The sequence below is a fragment of the Ostrinia nubilalis genome, chromosome 7 (genome assembly GCF_963855985.1).
Source record: "Ostrinia nubilalis chromosome 7, ilOstNubi1.1, whole genome shotgun sequence".
Lineage (NCBI taxonomy): Eukaryota > Metazoa > Arthropoda > Insecta > Lepidoptera > Crambidae > Ostrinia > Ostrinia nubilalis.
Genome location: NC_087094.1, coordinates 14317676 through 14337743, shown reverse-complemented (window position 1 = coordinate 14337743; position 20068 = coordinate 14317676). Strand labels below are relative to the sequence as shown.

The 20068-nt window shown below is 36.9% G+C and overlaps 1 protein-coding gene across 1 annotated transcript in view; it reads right to left on the bottom strand.

The window, feature by feature from the left end:
* LOC135073379 (nose resistant to fluoxetine protein 6-like) overlaps positions 1-20068 on the bottom strand; it is a 34294-nt gene that overhangs the window by 347 nt on the left and 13879 nt on the right. The window contains exons 2-11 of the mRNA XM_063967533.1: positions 17853-18064; positions 9958-10151; positions 9504-9768; positions 8790-8950; positions 7539-7707; positions 5821-6014; positions 4026-4155; positions 3296-3485; positions 1960-2102; positions 957-1053 (exon numbers count right to left, since the gene is read on the bottom strand). Coding sequence (XP_063823603.1) covers positions 957-1053; positions 1960-2102; positions 3296-3485; positions 4026-4155; positions 5821-6014; positions 7539-7707; positions 8790-8950; positions 9504-9768; positions 9958-10151; positions 17853-18064 — 1755 coding nt within the window. The remainder of the gene's footprint in view (positions 1-956; positions 1054-1959; positions 2103-3295; positions 3486-4025; positions 4156-5820; positions 6015-7538; positions 7708-8789; positions 8951-9503; positions 9769-9957; positions 10152-17852; positions 18065-20068) is intronic.

The following is a 20068-nucleotide window of genomic DNA, read 5'->3' as shown; positions in this document are numbered from 1 at the left end:
GTTAGCACGAGAATTTGTATAAAAGTTTCGACATTTATATTACATATCTATTTATAGTTTACATATCCATTTGCTACAGTACAAGCTCCGCTTAGTTTTCGCCAGTTGAATGGTGTGGTATTTGGATCCACTTGATTCATACTCTAGTAACGTTTCGTACTCGTAGTTTATTATTTGGTTCAGTTTGGACACCACTGGACAATGTTTCAAAATGGTATGTTCTCTATACTAAGGTAAGGGTCTGCACTAAAAAAAGCAAAGCATAAATTACTTCTAAGGGCCCTCGCCCACGACGACTTTATGTAGCGATACAGTCGCGCTGCTGTAGCGCGGTAGTAGCGCGTTGGCATCACTTCTGTAGTGCATTGCAAATGCGACTAACGCGCGTTAGAAGCGTACCAGCGAGGCTGTCACGAGTTGCGTCGCCGTGGTCGAGGGCCCTAAGATTTCGTTCGTTCGTTTCAGCCAAATGACGTCCACTGCTGGACAAAGGCCTCCTCCAAGGTTTTCCACAATGCAAGGTCCTGCGCTGCCCGCATCCAGGCTCTTCCCGCGACCTTTACCAGATCGTCGGTCCACCTAGTAGGAGGCCTGCCCACGCTACGTCTTCCAGCCCGTGGTCGCCACTCAAGAACTTTTCTGCCCCAACACCGTATGAATCAAGTGTCTCAAGACAAAAGTCTTCGAGCAGTGTGTGTTGCCAGTGTTGATATATGGATCTGAAACGTGGTCGCTTACTATGGGCCTCATAAGAAGGCTCAAGGTCACCCAAAGGGCGATGGAGCGGGCCATGCATGAAGTTTCCCTGCGTGATCGAATCAGAAATGAGGAGATCCGCAGGAGAACCAAAGTGACCGACATAGCTCGCAGAATTGCTAAAATCAAGTGGCAGTGGGCGGGGCACATAGCTCGTAGAACCCTAAGATTTACTATAAAATAAATACTGTAACACTTACCGAAATATATCCTATAAACTTTGTTGAAGGGCATCTCTATGGCGACGGTGGTGAGGATTGACATCACTAGGATGGTCAGCATTTCTGGGAGGTATAGCTGGAAAAGTTAACATTTTAATTAATAAACCATACGAATACATCTGAATGACGCAACTATTCAAAAGGAGAGCAGAATAAAATTAATTAACAGAAGATTTAGTTGGATGTTTTAAGAAATCATTATTATTTTAAGCTTCTATCTGGATTCAAAAAGGGGGCATCTCGCAAGGTACAAATGAAAAGTTTTGTCAAATAATTAAAAGCAAGATATTAATTTAACAATTTACATTTACGCTCCTATTCACAAACAATGCTTGCTTAAGTGAAGCAGCAAATCGAACGCACAGTGTTGAATAGAGCTCTGTGATTGGTTCGTGTATCACCCTGTTCGTCCACGCGCACTGTGAACACTCATAGTAATGTTTGTGAATAAGGGTGTAAGAGTCAGTCACTATCTATGTCTATAAAAGCGAAAGGTCACTGATTGACTGACTCACTTATCACGAAATCTGAGAAACTACAAGTGCTAGGAGTATCAAAGGGGGAATTTTCGCATAGGGGTTTCTTTTAAAACGTAGTACCTACGTGCTCACTAAGACGGGATTTTGCAAAATTCAACTCCTAAGGGGGTAAAACAGGTTCCACGCGTACAAAGTCGCGGGCGGCCGCTAGTTATAATGAAAATGAAAAATTTTTATTGCTACACTAAAAATAAATTACTTACATGTGAATGGGTACACAGAAATAAAGAAAAAAAAGAAAAAGTTATAAACAAAAATTTGAATTTTATGATGTTACACTTTTATAGGTAAGCAAAAGGTACCAGTCTCAGCATAATGCTGAGCTACAAGCTCAGCGCTGATTTTCAGACTGGCCCTGAAACTGGTCGGTTGGGTTGGGAGGATAATGTTTTTTTGAGGCACATGTTAAGTTCCCTATAATAAAAGATTTCCAAAGCACTTACAAGAAGGAAAGGCGAGTAGTACTCCGCGTTCCTCTGGATGCCGACGTTGTAGAAGAAGATTGGGAACTGCGTCAGGTACACCCCGTAAGCGATCTTGTTGAAGAACTTGAACACTCGCGACTCTATGAATGCTGTTCCGATGCCTGAAAACATTATTACAGCTGTAGTTTAGGAGAAAAGTATTTAACAGTAGCGCTAAAATTCCTCGTGAAACTTAGAAATAGGTACGCCTTAAATTACGCCATAGCTTTGCATTCTATTTAAATCTCAACTAAACCTTGACGCTCTGGAGTTAATCGTGTTACACCTGGAGTCTTAGTAGACTCTCTTTGCGGAAGTTAGTCCTTAGAGCGTAAATCTATTGCAAATCCTTAATTGGCCTAAATGATCTGATCATGATGATGACTATGGGCGAAATTATTAAAAAAATTCTAATCATCATCATCATCATTTCAGCCATAGGACGTCCACTGCTGAACGTCCTCCTAATGTTTTCCACATCGCCCGTTTGGTAGCGGCCTGCGTCCAGCGCCTTCCTGCTACCTTTATGATGTCTTCGGTCCATCTTGTGGGTGGTACAACACTGCGTTTTTCGGTACGCGGCCTAGGAGCTAAGTAAAGTAAGCGAAAAGTATTTAACAGCAGCGCTAAAATCCGTCGTGAAGCTTAGGATTATACGCCTTAGATCCCTAGCTTTGTATTCTATTTAAATCTCAAGCAAACCTCGACGTTGGGGAGTTAACACTGTTTTTATTTTGTTACACTCGGGCTTAATATGGCATTTGCGTTATCCTCGGAGCGTAATCTAGTGCAAATTTTTAGAAAGGATATTAGTAACTTGTACTGCACAAATTCTTTAAATTGGCGTATCGTCTGGACTGTGTGGAGAGTGTAAGTCTTCATTGGTTCACAGGTGATCAGAGAGGACACTATATGACCTGATGATAATGAAGACGATGGGCGAAATAAAAAAATACTGAATTCACAATTACTGAAAAAACATAAGAGCATCTAACCAGCGTATGGCCCAGTAAGCCAGGCACATGAAGTCGCCCCACTGTAGAGGCAAGAAAGCTGCGAAGACTACCACAGTACTTGTTGTTTTGAGAGTATGTCCGTACCGTACCTGCCTATTCCCGAGACAATTCCTTACCAGCGTAGTCATTGCTGATGGCCCAATGGGCCAGGCATATGAAGACTCCCCACAGTGTAGGCGAGAAGGCCGCGAACACAGCTGCAGGTCCAGGACTGTACTTGTTGTTATGATAGTAAGTTCATTCATAGTCATATCAGCTAACTTTGAGTATTAATTACTACTAATTAGGCATCTCCTTACCAGCGTAGTCATTGCTGATGGCCCAATGAGCCAGGCACATAAAAATTCCCCACAGTATAGGCGAGAAGGCAGCGAAGACAGCTGCAGGTCCAGGACTGTACTTGTATCCTTCCAGTCCCATCTTGTACGGACTCGCGATCGTGAACGCAGCTAGTGCGATGCAGGTCGTCCAGAGCAGTCTTACTTGGGTCTGTGGATGAGAAAATGTGCTGTAAAATCTAGGAATGTCTGAGTGCTTGATGTCCTGACCATCTAGATTAGACCCTAAACTTACTGGACCTCTAAACTAGACCTCAAACTTTTTGGTCGATGACAACTTACTATGTTTTCGGTTTTAGGTGGCTAGCGCAAAGGACAGAGAAGAGGGTTTTAGACCGTGTTGTATGCTGTCGTAGAAAACAAAATCTATACCAAAAATTATTACTGCGAATGTATGTGCTGAACTTTTGAAAATATGTAGGTAATTTAAGATAACATGAGTTCCGATGAAAATTATTTGTTAGTAGTCTACAAAGAATTTTGTGTGAAACACTGCGAAAACCACAGATACATGTGAGTATTTACTTATAGTATTTGAATGCAAAGCATGAAGTAGGTACGTTACGGCAAGACAAACTAACTTTGCTTAGCTCACCGCTTGAATACCTTCGTTCTAAAGCGTTTTCCTTAAGAGTTCCGTGCATCCAGTCACAAAATGTCCCCTCCCTTAATTATATCCCAATAAACTCACGTTGGATAGAGTGAAGTTGAGTTTCTTGGTCCTCATGAAGTACGCCATCAGCACGCCGATCAAGTAAATGGTCGCGCGGTGAGTCGGCAGAATGTACGAGTATTTGGCCGCGTCCAATAATTTCTGCACTCTGGAAATGGGAGTCGGGGTTTATACCATTTATAATTTATATTCACAGGAAAGTTAGGGGACGAAAATCAAGTATGCTTAGATTAAACGCAAAACGACTTTTGGTAAAGCTTAGGACCGTTTTTTTCGGGAACAAATCGCGTTGTGAATTTATGTGTGTTGGTTTAATTTCAGACTATTACTACATGATAACAAAGTAGGTAATATTTTTAAACATTCAAAATTAAGATTATGATGTTTAAGTAGGTACCTAGTACCTTTTAGATAGGTATTGATATTACTACGTTTGTAAATACTTTATACACTCGACATCAAATAAATCGCACCTCCCGCGACAAGCATTTTCAAACGTATTCTTCCCCACTTCCCACCAATATTGGCACCATTTAAAAGCCTAGTTCTAACCTTCATTTCATTAAAGGCAAGGTTTTTACCCAAAAAAGGGGTCTTTAGAAGGATCCAGAGTCACTTCTTCAAAAAATAGGTAGTTACGCTAGAGCCAACTTTTATGGCTATAAAACTGTTAAGTTGGGATTAATCTCTATCCATCTGTTAAAGAGGACACGTGAGATCATTATTTGGTTTTACAACCATAAAAATTGGTCTCATTGATCCCATAGGTGGGCCCAAAGTGAGGTATTTTTTCAAGTCACATTTATGGTATATGTTAATCATTTATTAAGAAATTAAATGTGTTTTTCTTTAAGGATATTTATTGGGCTTTCAAATAACACCAATATTGTTGGGGCACCATGATTGTGTCAGAAGAAAATCGTTAAAGTTCGCGTCGCGGAAGGTGCGGTTTATTTGATGTTGAGTATATTTTGTTAGGAGGAGGAAATCTGGTGACAAAAATGACAGGGGTTTTCCTACAAATTCGCATAGAATATGTTCACCGCAAGAATTTTGGGAATTCTAGAACCTTATAATTACAGATGTATCAATGAACAAGCAAATACAACGCTCTATTGTAGGCGTTCGGTTTAGTTAGCGCCGTTTGTCACGTCACTATCGGACTAATGGTGTTTACGCTTGTCCACGCAATTTCAGCCCAAAGTGAGCATGTCTAGGCACACATGAACCCCGACCCAGCAATGACTAAATCAAACACCTACAATTATTGATACTGTAATAAACAAACAAGCAGTATTTGCAGATCTAATGTTCTATAAATATTGTCCTGCGGTACGACGTAGATTATTTTTCATGAAGCCTTTCTGAAACTTTGACCTTATAAATTTTAATGGTATCAAATTAGCGGCCCACGCAGCGACCGGTAAACTAAAATCTCTCTCAATTTCTTTAGACTTTGTTCCCTGGCAAAAAAAGTGGATTCGAGGATAATAAAATTTCGTTTTACAGTGGTATACAAATTGTAGTAAACATACAGGGTGTTGATTCTACTGCTCAAAATATTCAACAATTTTCTCCAAGAGAAGGAAGTTCAAATCATAAAGAAAAAACATTTCCATACAAATACTTAATCATCATTAATCAGTTTATTAGTATGGGGACGCAAATTTTATTTCATGACAATTTACATATTGTTCCTATAGGAAAGTTGTAGCATTTGAGCAGTAGAATCAATCCTTTTTGTTTGATCGATACTTAAACGGACATCTTATATTAATGTGTAAACTAAATAATAAACAAATTGAACACTCACGAGATCCCGTAGTAGACGAACATGCTGATCTCGTACCAGTGGATGGCCAGGTATCTGAGGATAGTGGAGGCGACTGCTGCGAAGACTATCAGCGCCAACCCCAGCCTCTTGGAGCGAGAGAGTACCAGCATCAGCGGTAGAGTCGCGATATAAAGCTGCATGTCCATGCCGATCTGGTGCGTGTGGGTCAGGCACTGCAGGGGAAGGAAAAGAGTAAGCCAGAGCGTTCCAGAAATTGTGTAACAGTTAAGGTTAAAACTCTGGTCTCTGACTGCATCATAAGCCTGATCCGTAGTTACGGTGGAAACGAGAGGTGAGAGTATTAAGCGGGACAAAGTTAAAATGAATTAGTAAGTAGGCTTTTCTAGGCGCTTATAGTCTGCGGAAGAAACTAATGCCCGTTTTCACCATCAATCCCTAATTTTTAAGTGACCCCTTTGAAACCTATTTTTTTTTGTGTAACAGGAGGCAAACGAGCCTCCTCTTATGTGTTACCATAGGGGGTCACTTAAAAATAGGGATTGATAGTGAAAATGGGCTTCAGTCACCTTTGTCTGCCTCTTATTTAATTGGATTCAGAATTTTTATTTCAGTTAGGTTTGTTTAAAGTCAAGGCAGCTCTAGCCAAGCAGACATCAATCAAAAATTTTGTTTGTGTGACTCAACTTGGAACCGAATCTATTTCCTCCGGTTCAAATACCTAAGGAGACATTATTTCAGACACTCCACACAAAATCCTAGCTTTAAATGTGTAAAATAAACTAAATAACACTGATTAAGCAGTTTCAAGGACTGTTTAGTATTCTTGTAGAACCTCTACGAAGGATTTTGCTTTAATACCGTTTTAGATCAACCTGATTAAGAATTTATTGCTCTTGAGGCAACTTTGTTATCAAAATAGTAGCAAGATATTTTAGGGAGCTTGCGGTATGAATAATTGCTTTGGAAATTCACACTAGTTCTGAACAAAACATTCGCCAAAAGTTCGTATTTTAAGGTATTGGCAAATATAGACAAACGTGACCTTCACTGGTTGGGTTTTTATTGGCGGTCAAGCTGTAGGTATATCCTGGTTACACAGGAGTTGCAGCGGTGGGACAAGACTTGCTTTATTGGATTGAAACAGAAAGGTGTTGTGAAGAATTGAACACTAGGTAATCGTGACATCTTGAATGTAGACTATGATACGTAAGGCCGTGAGAAAACATGTGCAATAACTATTGTCTTTAACTGAACTGGATCAGGTCGGTTGATTAGACATTAGATATCAATGAAAATACGTTTTCTTTCAATGTTCGGTATTGAGCTATGACTAAATAGGTATAGTATAGTATAGTAATAGCAGATGACGGATTAGATAATGGACTTGAATATTTTCAAGTCCGTTACCTTGATATTTCAAATCAATTGTGATTATGTAAAGTAGTAGTAAATAGGTATTATGAATAAAAGAGAACGCAACTAAAATTTTAACCATAATCGAGTTAGTTAATGTTTTGGGATCAGACAAATGGCTCATCTGTTCCATTCAACCGAGACTACGGAATAAGTATTTGAACCTCTTATTGGAGAACGTGGAGGATTCAAATCGTCCTGTATTGCACAAATTATAGCATCTGCTCCATCCAAAGGTTACATGATGGAAATGGCACAATTACAAAGGGTTAGACTGTCATAAGTTTCACGGACTAATTTTAAAGTTACAAGAACAGACGTACCATCTCCTCAAAGCCGAAGTAGTTGTGGATGAAGAGGAAGCTCCTCCACATGGTCTTCTGGCAGACCCTGCTGTGTTCCTCCACCACCAGGTTCCACTGCGGCCCGCTGTTCACGTCGGGCAGGATGTACGTACAGAACAGCATTAGGCTTAGGAATAGGGGGAACAACCTGCAACAATGTGTAGATGATAGTAAAAAATATTCGAAGGCAAAACTTATCTGAATGATACCTCGTTTTTTTGAGCCTGAAACCATCAATGGAGTTTAAAAGTGAAGTCCCAATTGCTATAAAATTTTAAGGGTTTGCTCTGTTTTGTGTGACTATATCATATTGATTGGTAGTGTCTTCTAATGTAATTTTGAGGTTATTTGTGGTTTTTGTTTGTTATGAGGACTCAAATGAATAGCAATGTAAAATATTTCACATTGAAAAATTCAAAATTAAGGCAATGATTTTGGAATATCAAATACCAAGAATGTTTGTTTTGAAATAACAAAATTAACATCGATCAATTTAATTACAATATCAATGATCGAACTTTATAATTCGGATTTGATAACGCCACGTCAGTTTGTTTTTGACGGCATTTCCACTTAATTTGCCTTTAAAGATTCAGTTTGCATTTTCGTTACCTACCTTGTCATTATTAAGAGTACAAACAATTATTTTACTCACAACATCTAAGATTGATTAGACTGTTCCGTTATTGACTTTGCATTTATTACCTACTAATAAAAGTAATGTGCTAATTAACGTCCATAAAGGGTAACATGGTGATAACAAAATACCTTTATTTATTATAAAAATGATAGAACAAAAATAGCTTCGTTTCTACCCCTAAATGCCTCAATGTTTACGAGTGCACTATAAAGTCACAACTACCTCTCCGTATCTGCGAGAGCATCGCTTTACTTCCCTGTGGAAGGAAATGTAAAATAAAAGGTTTTCCTTTCCTGGAAGCTTTGAAATTACCTTTTAGCTAGAGAGCAAAGTATGCCTTTTTCAGTTTTAAATCATTATCTTGTTGGCCTTAGTGGCGTGTTGCGAGATTTATTCCAATAATTTAAAATTCGTGAAAGTGAGTAACTTAAGTAGATACGGACCGTAATGAAAATGGAGGTGCAAAAGAGGGCAAATTAGGCATAATAATTGTGGCATCTTCTGATCTTAAGTCCTTATGATGTTAAGTACCAGGTGCAACAAAAATGTTGGTACATAATTAGACACATTTTAGACAGTAGTATTTTTACCTGAACCATCTAGCTAAGAGTCTGCTCTTCACGTCAATGGTCCCTTTCTTGTCTAGGTCCTGCAGAAGGTTGTGAGCGTTTAAGAATCCGCTGAGGTACAGAAAACTGTCTGTGTACAGGATAGCAGACCGGCCTACCACTGCCCATGGCATGCCGAAAACCTGCAATGAGCAATTAACTAATTAGTGACAGTGGTATGGTGAAAATACAATGATTTGACGCCTATAAAGTCCAATTTAGCTACTGTAATCTAGCAACAGGATTCAATTTCCTACATTCATCTTCAAAACTTTCAAGGTTTTCTTTTCAAGGCGTCAACTTTGGTATCGAGAACAGATAATCCTTCAAAGTACTTATCAAAAGCCAGGAGCGTTAGAATCAAAGAGATCTGATATAAAGTTGGCACCTAAATAAGATTTCTTTGCGTTGGGACGATATTAAAATTGTCAGAAGTTCCGCTAAGTTTTGTTGCGACTTAATGTACCAACAAAGACCTCCTTAGAAGCTTCACGGACTTTACAAATAACTAGAATTACAAAGTTCTAGGCTGTTTGACAGACAAACAATATTAAGGGCGAAAGTAGTAAACTTAAAGTTATCAACTTAATTGGAGCTCTTGAAATTATCTCAATAGGTCTCTTGAAGGTAACTGTCTGTGAAGTTACATCTACTTAGATATAACCATAATAATAATGAGAGGAAATAGGTACGTACTGCTGAATAGCTGGTCTTGTTTACGTAAGGGCTGTGTGCCATCGCCATAGATTTGTGGGCGATGATCAGAGCAAATGCATTGATGCCCCTGAATGCATCGACGCCTTTCACTCTGGTCGGCGAGTCTGACAGATCAAACACCTTCTTCAAGTTGCGTTTTAGAGAAAACGCATTGAGTAGTTTTTCGAAATTCTTCACGCCGTCTTTTCCATCATCGAGGAGTGTGCCCAGAAGTAGCAGAAGAAGTAGTGCGAGGAAAAAAGTTCTGGAACAAAGAAGTTAGTATCAAGAAAGGTTATTGCACTTGAGAATCATTTAGTTCATAAAGATGAGAGATGTAATGTTTAGTAATAATATGACAATTTCATTGTTCCCTCTTCAGTTATTAGTGTGATACATACCTACGAGTACAAGCTACAGAAAAACAAAAAGCTAAAATGATTTTGTTTCTTACATGGAAAGAGCCTTGGCAAAAGAGTAGGGTCGTTTGGAGTTTTTGACAGAGCACATGGTGTGGTGGACCTTCACGGAGACGCCGAGCCCTGAGAGCCGAGCTGACAGTTCCTCCTCCAGGTCAAAGCTGCTGCAAGAGCTGGGCATACACACTCCCCAGAGAAGGCTGGAGTACCTTGGGACGCGGTGGCCCATCTGTGACAAAGAAATACATCACCATGTTATCACTATGTTGCAGATAGTGGTAAATTAATTCTGTGGTCTCTTTCAATGCTTATTGCCACTACAAGCATTGGTAGTAGTGATGTGATTTAGTCACTGCATTGAATTGTGGTCGTAAATGAGAGACGAAGATGCAAGTAAGTCATGACCGTTTAAAGTTTATTTAAATCATTAATATTACATCGTTGTTGTTCATTTCGGTTCATCAGTTCCAAAAGTCTTGAATAGGAGGTAATAATTTACTATTTTGGTCGGCTGTTGCTTTCGCCGCGAGTGAAATGGAGTGTGAATAGAGTGCAAGACGCACGTAGTGTTTCGTCGTGACATTGAGCTTTCAAAAAGCTACTGGACGTTATTTGGCGGCAATTAATCCAGTATGAGGAAAATTGACAATATTTTTATGTGGGGAAGCAGAAACTTGCAAGCAAGTATGAATTATGTCGCTAAATAAAAACAGTAGATATGTAAATATAAAGAACAATATTATGGAAGCTTACAAACAATAGCGTACACGCAATGAATATTTACAAAACATCGTCCTACCATTGTAAAGTTCAAATGAATTCAAAGTCAAATCTGGTTTATGAATTCAATTGTTTGCCTGAAGAATCGCGGGCTTTGGTAGCAAAGAATTCTTTGTGTGTTTTCGCGAACGGCGGAGTCTTCAGCCCGCCTTGGTCAAGGGCCATTGTGTTGCAACAACAATTGTGATTCAAAATCAGCTCAGAGACCAAATAAGACATAGTAGACGAGCCGGTACCCCACTCGGCATACTAACTACGGGCCTTGGGAACGCGTGTGTGTGATCCAGATGACTTGATATTGTATTGTTGGGTATTTTATGACTTAATTACTTTGTAGTACCGGCAGCCCTTCCGGTTTTATCTTTCCCTTTGTTTGTTATTGTCACATTAATTAAGATATTAAGGGGCTTTATGTGCATTATATCTTTAAAGGCTTATTTTTTTTTTACAAATTAATAGCAATATTAAAAATTAAAAGAGACATTCAACGTAGTAAACAGTCAATGACCGCATTTGATTAATAGTTAGGTGTATTAAAATTTTAAAGCAAAAATATTTTCATAATATTATTCTAGAAAGAAAATGAAATTTGAAAAATTGTTCGGTGAGCTTCGAGGTAATATTTATAGCAAAGAAGAGGTCGGACCTGTTTCTCGAGTCCACACACCTGGGGCTCCTGCCGGCTAACTCCATTTGCAAAATTCCTAGCAAAACCATCGCAATGTTGCAAACTGGTTGAGAAGCTAGTTTTTATAATTCATATGAATTATTTATTATTTTTCGAATGCAAAATTTATCAAAATTTGTCTTAAGCCATTGTATGATGTCATGTGTTATCTCTGTGAATTCCTAACTTATTTTTATTTTGCAATACGTCACTTTTACAACGCTTCTTCGCTATTTAAATTGCATTAAGTTCATACATTTTTGTCACGTCTGTGGTATGATTTATTATTTAGTTGACGCGGTTTTAAACAAATTCCAGTAAAAATCTTGAACATGAATTATTAAAGAACCTTTCAGACAGATTGCGAGCGATCGCGTAAAACAACGACTTTGGAAAATTCAATTTTTAGCGCATCCAGCAAGTTATAATAATGAAGCTTGAGCTACGCGATCTTTTGCTTCTATTTTATGGATGTTTTTGTTTAGTTCTACAAAATCTGGATAAAATAGTTTAAAATTAGTTTTTTCTATCACGGAAACATTACATCGTTCGTTACTCGTTCATTTTAAATGTTGACGAAAACAATTCCGAAATTGAGAAAAGTTTTCCTCTTGATTCCGTTGGCTCATAGTTTAAGTACCTGTATATTTTAAATTAAGTAGTAAAAAAATATGTTGCTCTGATTTAAAAGGTTCGTTCACCTTTGATTGTAATTGCACAAGTTTTTGTCAAGTTGCATTCCGCGGTTCAGTACAGGAAGTACAGTTTGCAATATTTACATTATTACAAAAAGGCAAATAAAGAGGTATAAACGTGTAATATTTGCTGAAAATAAAAATGAAAATAAAAATAACAATCGATAGCATATTATGCGTAACATATGAGATGTGTAAAAGTAAACGGAATTAGGTAAATTGATATTGATAGGTACTCGTATTCAGGAATGCTAACTAATTGTTACATCGACCTAATTATTGTTAACAAATCAGATAAATCTATACAATTTCATCATTGTGAAAAATAATAACCTCTGAAAAGCTGAAATTAATTTTCACCTTTAGTTGTTGTTTCAGCGTTGTAATTAAATGTGTTTTTTGATAGTTGATTTGTTATTTGTTTGACTCTACCTGCCTAACAAATAGGATGAAAAAACGTTTTTGAAATCCAATAATGTCCGCAATAATGTGTTAAATAGTTCCATCCTAAAGAACGGAAAAGACATTGGTTTTTCATTGCCTGATTTACAATAATTTGAATTCAACTTTATCCAGAATTAACATAGTAACAACCATTATTGTTTTCTATCGTAGTTTTTGATTGTTTAGAGGTGTGGCTTGAATGACAATCGTCAGGGTTAGGGCAGGCCTTGAATTTACGAGTATGTGCGTTGCCTTAGAAGATTCGTTTGCGATTTTGATTGGAATGATGACGCATTATTACTTGTGTGACGTTACTGACGTTACAAATATATTAATTAATATTCTATTTGTGTGATAAGATGTCACCAATTATGTTTAGATTATTTATGTTACACCCAAAAGGGACGGGTTGTGGCGGTTTGAACAGTGAACTTTTAGATCTCTATCCCGAACATGAAAACGAGAGTACAACGGTTTTATCTAAATTTTTATTGTAATAACTGTCTGTAATCTGTATTGTGGTTGACAGTTGTTAGTTTATTAGCGCTTTTTTATTTGTTTCAAACTTAGATGCACATCAACACAGCAAGCAAAAAGCCATTTAGGTAAATAAATTTTTACTTAGTTTTATATCGCTTATCACAAATTGGATGAGGTCGCATTAGATAGGTATTTATTTTACTTTAACTTTGATAATAATCTTGAATTTTTAGGAAGATTTTCTACCGCTTTTCAACTTTGAAGCGTGGTTTAATTTTGTATGAATACCATATTATATGATAAATCACAGATGTTCTCAGATATGGTTACCTTAAGGTTAAAATGTAATTCATTTCGTCATCGAAGGTCTCAAAAAGGGTTTCACGCAAGTTCAAAGGTCCAGTCAACGTCACCTAATTAAAATAGAATGAATGAACGAAGGGCTCTAGTACTAGCAGTGGAACCGGTCAAATTATACGGTCAATAAAATATTACGATTTTTTTTGTCTTAGTCCAACGTCGTAGTTACTAAAATAGTTTTACAACAAACTATAAATAGCACAATGTAGTTATTAGTGGCATATTAATAACAAAATTAATATGAATATGGATTATGACGTATTTTAGTTTGTTTTAACTTTTAAGTTTGGTAGGCATAAAATACATAGAGGTTCTATTAATAGTGTAGTGTAGAAGAACTACTATTTTTTCAGCTTCTTATTTACGTATTTGAACTTTTAATTGCAGCAATAAAATTTTGATATATTTCATTATTTAATTTATAAGGTCCATCATTTATTTTTTTGCTTCAGTAGATATTAAGTACATGAATGTCATAAAATGAAATATTAGTAGTATTAATATGGAACAAGCGTGATTAATGTTTTTAATTTAAAATGACATAAACAGAGTCTACTCGTAGTTATTTATAACATACAATACACATAACTATAATTAGGTACAGTTAGATACTTTTTAAAGTCTGGAGATAGACCATTTTGTATACAGTTGCATAAATATTTATAGGTGTGTTGTCTTTTAGAAGAAATTTTCAAATTTTTGAACGTAAACGTAAACACACTTATGTGTAAACTATAGCAGGCCTGGCTCACTCCGCGCGGTACATCCGATAATTACCTACAGCGAAGCGCCCCGCCGGCGGGTATTATATCAGTCGAGTGTCACGCGCGCGCTCGTCATGACGCTGGCGTGCGTTGTAGTATGATTATAATTCTATGATCGAAGTATTATTTAAAAATGGACATAAAGAGAAAGAAATATTGTGCGGCGTTCGGGTGTTTAAATTCGAAAAGTAATCTACCGGATTTATCTTTTTTTTTCGCTTCCCAAAGATGCTGAAAGGTTTGTTGACCATGTAGGTAATCAATAATTCTTAGGATAGTATAGGAACCTAACCTACTATGAAGGTTTTCCATAATGAATGCATACTTACGTACATACGTACCTCATTACAAATAAGTAGATTAATTATTTTTTCACTAGACAGCAACCCTAACAGCGTAAGAAGAGTTCAGAGGCACGCGATAGAAAGAGACAAAACTTGTAGGTGAATAAAATTGTAGGTACGTAGTGCTGTGCGAGCTGAATTCCACTGTATCGCGTCGTAGCAAGACTCGCATTTATTTAAATCGTCTTGCGGAGTAATCCTTCTGTACCTGTACTATTACTTATTCTGTGACTATAGTGAGACCGTATGAGAGTGCTATGAGGTTTCAGGATACCAATATAAAGTAGGTAGGTATGTGTAAGTATGACTGTGTCTGCAATTATCCTAGGTCCTTTCCCTTCGAAACGGAACCCGCCATACGGATATCGTTGTTTTCGCGGAAATAGTCTGTTTACGTTTGGATCAAACCAGTTTTGGTATACATTTACTAAAAATTAAAAGTATTATAAAACGACCTTCGAAATTTAATTCATACTTGAATAAGTATAATTTGAATGTTTTGGCCAATATAGACTTCCTTTTCTTGAGTGAAGATTAAGCGCATCACATACAAATTCTTACAGCGAGATCGTTGTTTCAAAATACAGGGTAAAATTTTACTCTAGCATCGTTATTTAATTTTTTTATTTTATTCATTCATTTCTTTATTTTTATTCCTTATTTCTTTTGTGTCTTGGCGAAAATAATATAGTTTTTAAGACGTTAATCTGCATTTGGACTTACCATTTTGCTGATTAAGTCTAAAGATAGGATATAGTAAATAAAACGAAAATTACGACAAATCTTCCCAAAAAAGGCCTCTCCTTCTGAATTCAGAATACGAAGACATTTTCGCACGATATTACTTAAAACATTTCAAAAACAACAGACAAACGCTAATGATATTTTAATTAGGAAAACAAATTAGTGACATTGTAAACATTCACTATACCCACTAATTGTTAGCATTGTAATACATTTGTCATTACCAGTTAGGTAATTGTAAGACAATACGTTTTCTTTTGAAATCAAATTTAAATAATGTTTTAGTGTGACACAATACTAAGGGTTAAAATGTCATTGGTCAGGGTGAATCGTTCAATGCAGGCTTTTTGAAGTAAAATAATTGTTTTCGACTTGGGCGATACTTTCTTTAAGTAGGTACCTATTTTCCGCGCTGAAAAAAAATGACAATCTTGGAAACAAACATGGCCGACTGACATTGACATCGAGTTTTCTGTTTGTCCTTGGTAATGGCCCCATGCCGTATCGTAGTGGGTTTCAATTTGGTATAGGCAAATTAGTGTGATGAGTATGAGTATAATCTGAGTCATAGACACTTAGTACTTACAGATAAGGTAAATGTTAATGTTGACGTTTAAACCCAGTTAGATATCTAGTTGGTGTGACAAGTGGATTATTGTATTGGTGTGACAAGTGGATTATTGTATTGGTGTGACTTACATTAATAATAATAATAAAACGTTTATTTCAGACATTACATCCATATGTGTTAGTAACATGATAATCTTAATCTAGTGTTACACATTACATTGAAATCGATGAATAGTTCTTCAAATATATTAAAATGTTAGTTATTTTATGATTTACTAGCTTTTGCCCGCCGCTTCACCCGCGTGAAATTTTGTTTGTCACAGATCGTCATAAATTACAGGCTATTTGTTATTCTGGGTTATAAACAATAATACTGTAAAGTTTCATCAACATCCGATCAGTAGTTTTTGCGTGAAAGAGTAACAAACATCCAGACATCCAAACTTTCGCATTTATAATATTAGTAGGATTTGATGGTAATAAGATTCCATGGTTAAATCATCGATATTAATACGTTCATACGAGTTTGAATTCACTAGTCGTTGTTTACATTTATCGTCGGAGACATACCATAAGCTCTGCTTTGTTAGGTGCCTAATTGGCGTGATGCCTTTAGATTGTAGATGACAGGTCAATCACTTATTAGTACATCTACATAATTACACACTATGAATATGCAGCCACACTTTGTCTATTATCTTTATCGTATTTAATAATCATACCTTATTTATATGGCATAAAAATAAAAACAAATTCAATCAAAAATACTATCTGAATTTTTACGAACTAATTACAATTTTAGTACCACTTTATGTTGTGGGTTGTTTACTTGAATTGAGTGTACAAAAATCTGAAGGTGAAAAAAAACAAACGAGAGCAGGTGACTGAACTACGTTACCTTCACCCTTTCTTTGTCCAAAACAGAGCAAATCGGACCGACCTTTTGGGCTGCCAAATTAAAAACTATATTTTAACTTGACATTTGAACTGCCAAAATGTCGTACGTAATTTTGTAGTTACATTTCTTACAGTTATAGATTTATCTATCAATCGTATAAGAATTGAAATTGGAAAATGTCGACCGCTTCAGAAGGGAGGGACTCGAAATCTCGAATTGACTAAGGCTGAGTTGCACTACCTAATTTTGACCGTAACTATAACGATAACCGGTGCTTTTTGTATGACGTTTGTCAAAGTTAAAGCAACATGGTGCAACCCAGCCTTACACCCGTATTCACAAACATTACTATGAGGTCTCACAGTGCGCGTGGACGCACAGGGTGACACACGAACCAATCACAGAGCTCTTTCAACGTTGTGCGTTCGATTTGCTGCTTCACTTAAGCAAGTATCGTTTGTGAATACGGGCGTAAGTCTCCTAGTTGAAGTTAGAGCAGTATGCGAAAGGTCATGGTGCGTATTCCACGTGAGGGAGAAAAGCATATTTTGGTTGTTGGTATTGTCATAACTCAAGGGCAATACTTATTTATGAGATTTTTATCATTTATTTGTAAAAAAATAATATTAGAAAAATCTAACGAAGTCGCATATCTCCCTTTTGAACGAAGTCGCATATAGGTAATGATTCTTCCTTTGTTTTTTATTTTGTTTTAACGAGCTGACGGTGTGACGGTGTGGGGGGAGAGGCTTAGTGACTGGTGATGAAAAATGTGTGGTTTTTTATTTTAATCTTGTTTCTCTTTTTTATATCACTGCACCTACCTATGTACGCTGTATTACTGTGCAGGAGACTGGCACCGGCTGAAAACCAGCGCTGCATGGACCTAGTGCCGTACAGCTTACGCTGAGCCGGATGCCCTTGTCACCTTAATTTTAATTGTTAAGCTGTGTTAAAGTTGTATTTTTTTTGTTATGGTGACAATAAAGGTTTATTTATTTATTTATTTATTTAACTGCGTTTTAGATTTCATCATCATCATCATCATTTCAGCCATAGGACGTCCACTGCTGAACATAGGCCTCCCCTAATGCTTTCCACGTTGATCGATTTACAGCTTCAGATTTACAGCTGGCTGATTTAAATATAAAAACAAAAAGCAACAATAAATGAAAAATACTCACATCAGTAACGTTGCTCCTAATGTAATGTCCACTATGAACCAGGTTGTCGATTTCCTTGTAGCCCTCATGTCCATCGAAGCTGATCTGCAGCGAGGCGAGGCAGTACTTCCCCCTGACCGCTCCATCTATGCTGAGGCATTCGTCGAAGTCGCCGTACTGGTTGCCGTTGCCGCTTAGCACGCCAGAGGGAGGCTTGGCTGTCGCGTCGAACACTGGAACAAATTCAAATACAAAATTTATACAACGTGTCCCAAAATTCAAGGATAAGCCGGCGCCGCAGGGTGGACATAGTCATGACTACTTTAGGAAAAATAAGAAAAAAAATCTATCTCAATTATTTTTTAAGTTACACAATAAATTATGAAATTCGTCGAAAATTGACACCCCTTATGATATTTTACATTACCACGACCACAATTTTTCAAATACTTCTGTTTTTTTGTTTGTATTGGCAACTTAAGTAGTGCTGCTGCCAACCCCAATTCTTAAAACCCTCAGAATCCTTGCAGTTTTTACACAAAAGTTAATCAAAATATGATATTTCCTTAAAATTTTGAACGATTTTTACTTCACTCCACTTTGACTCGTCGTTTTGTAAAAAAACAGTATGAACACTACTGCGGCAAGTTTTTTATAAAGTTGACGCAACTATCCAAGATTCCAAAATGGTATAATACTCTAAGAAAACTAGTCGCAAAAAAGATATGCGTACCATTTTTACAAGCACTTCGCTTGTTAATTAGTATGGGATAAATCTTGCAATTAAATTTAAAACCAGTTCTCCTCAACCAATTGAGCTGAAATTTGGTATACTTGTGTAAGTACGATGACATTGCAATATTATGGTATCATTGAGCTGGATGGAGTCTGAAGGTGGCCATAGGAACTTCTAAACGAAACGGCGGAATCGCATCTAGTTTGGGTTCGTTGGATATCTTTTCGAGCACTTTAGTGCTAGATGATGTCCAGGGTCCTGATGTTGAAGTCAAGAGGTGGCCAGGAGCTGGCCGAAGGAACTCCTAATCGAAATGGCGGAAGATTATCGAGTTTGGGTTCGTTGGATTTGACTTCCCGAGCACTTGGACCATGAGATTGAGAAACAACTAAAAAGTGTAAAATAAAGTTATAATAAAAAAAAACTTTTTTAAAAACAAGCATTAATGCGAAATTTTACGAAAGAATTTAACGATAAAAATAATTGTATGCAAGGTTCAAATAATTTCGAAAGTTTGTAGCGCAAACAGAAAAAAAGAGGAATAAATTCCATGCGCGATTATAACTTTAAGTATTTTAAACTATTTAGTTGTTTCTCAATCTCATGGCCCAAGTGCCCGAGAAGACAAATCCAACGAACCCAAACTCGATAAGCTTCCACTATTTCGTTTAGGAGTTCCTATGGCCAGCTCCTGGCCACCTCTTGACTTCATCATCAGGATCCTGGACATCATCTAGCACCAAAGTGCTTGAAAAGACAAATCTAACGAACCTAAACTAGATGCAATTCCGCCGTTTCATTTAGAAGTTCCTATGGCCACTTCCAGACTCCATCCAGCTCAATGATACCATAATATTGCATTGTCATCGTACTTACATAAGTATACCAATTTTCAGCTCAATTGGTTGAGGAGAACTGGTTTTAAATTTAGTTGCAAGATTTATCCCGTACTACTAACAAGCGAAGTGCTTGTAAAAATGGTACGCATATCTTTTTTGCGACTAGTTTTCTTAGAGTATTATACCATTTTGGAATCTTGGATAGTTGCGTCAACTTTATAATAAACTTGCCGCAGTAGTGTTCATACTGTTTTTTTACAAAACGACGAGTCAAAGTGGAGTGAAAGTAAAAATCGTTCAAAATTTTAAGGAAATATCATTTTTTGATTAACTTTTGTGTAAAAACTGCAAGGATTCTGGGGGTTTTAAGAATTGAAGTGGACAGCAGCACTACTTAAGTTGCCAATACAAACAAAAAAACAGAAGTATTTGAAAAATTGTGGTCGTGGTAATGTAAAATATCATAAGGGGTGTCAATTTTCGACGAATTTCATAATTTATTGTGTAACTTAAAAAATAATTGAGATAGATTTTTTTTCTTATTTTTCCTAAAGTAGTCATGACTATGTCCATCCTGCGGCGCCGGCTTACCTATCCTTGAATTTTGGGACACGTTGTATATAGAATAGATGAGTGTCAAAACATCAAAATGATTTATTGCA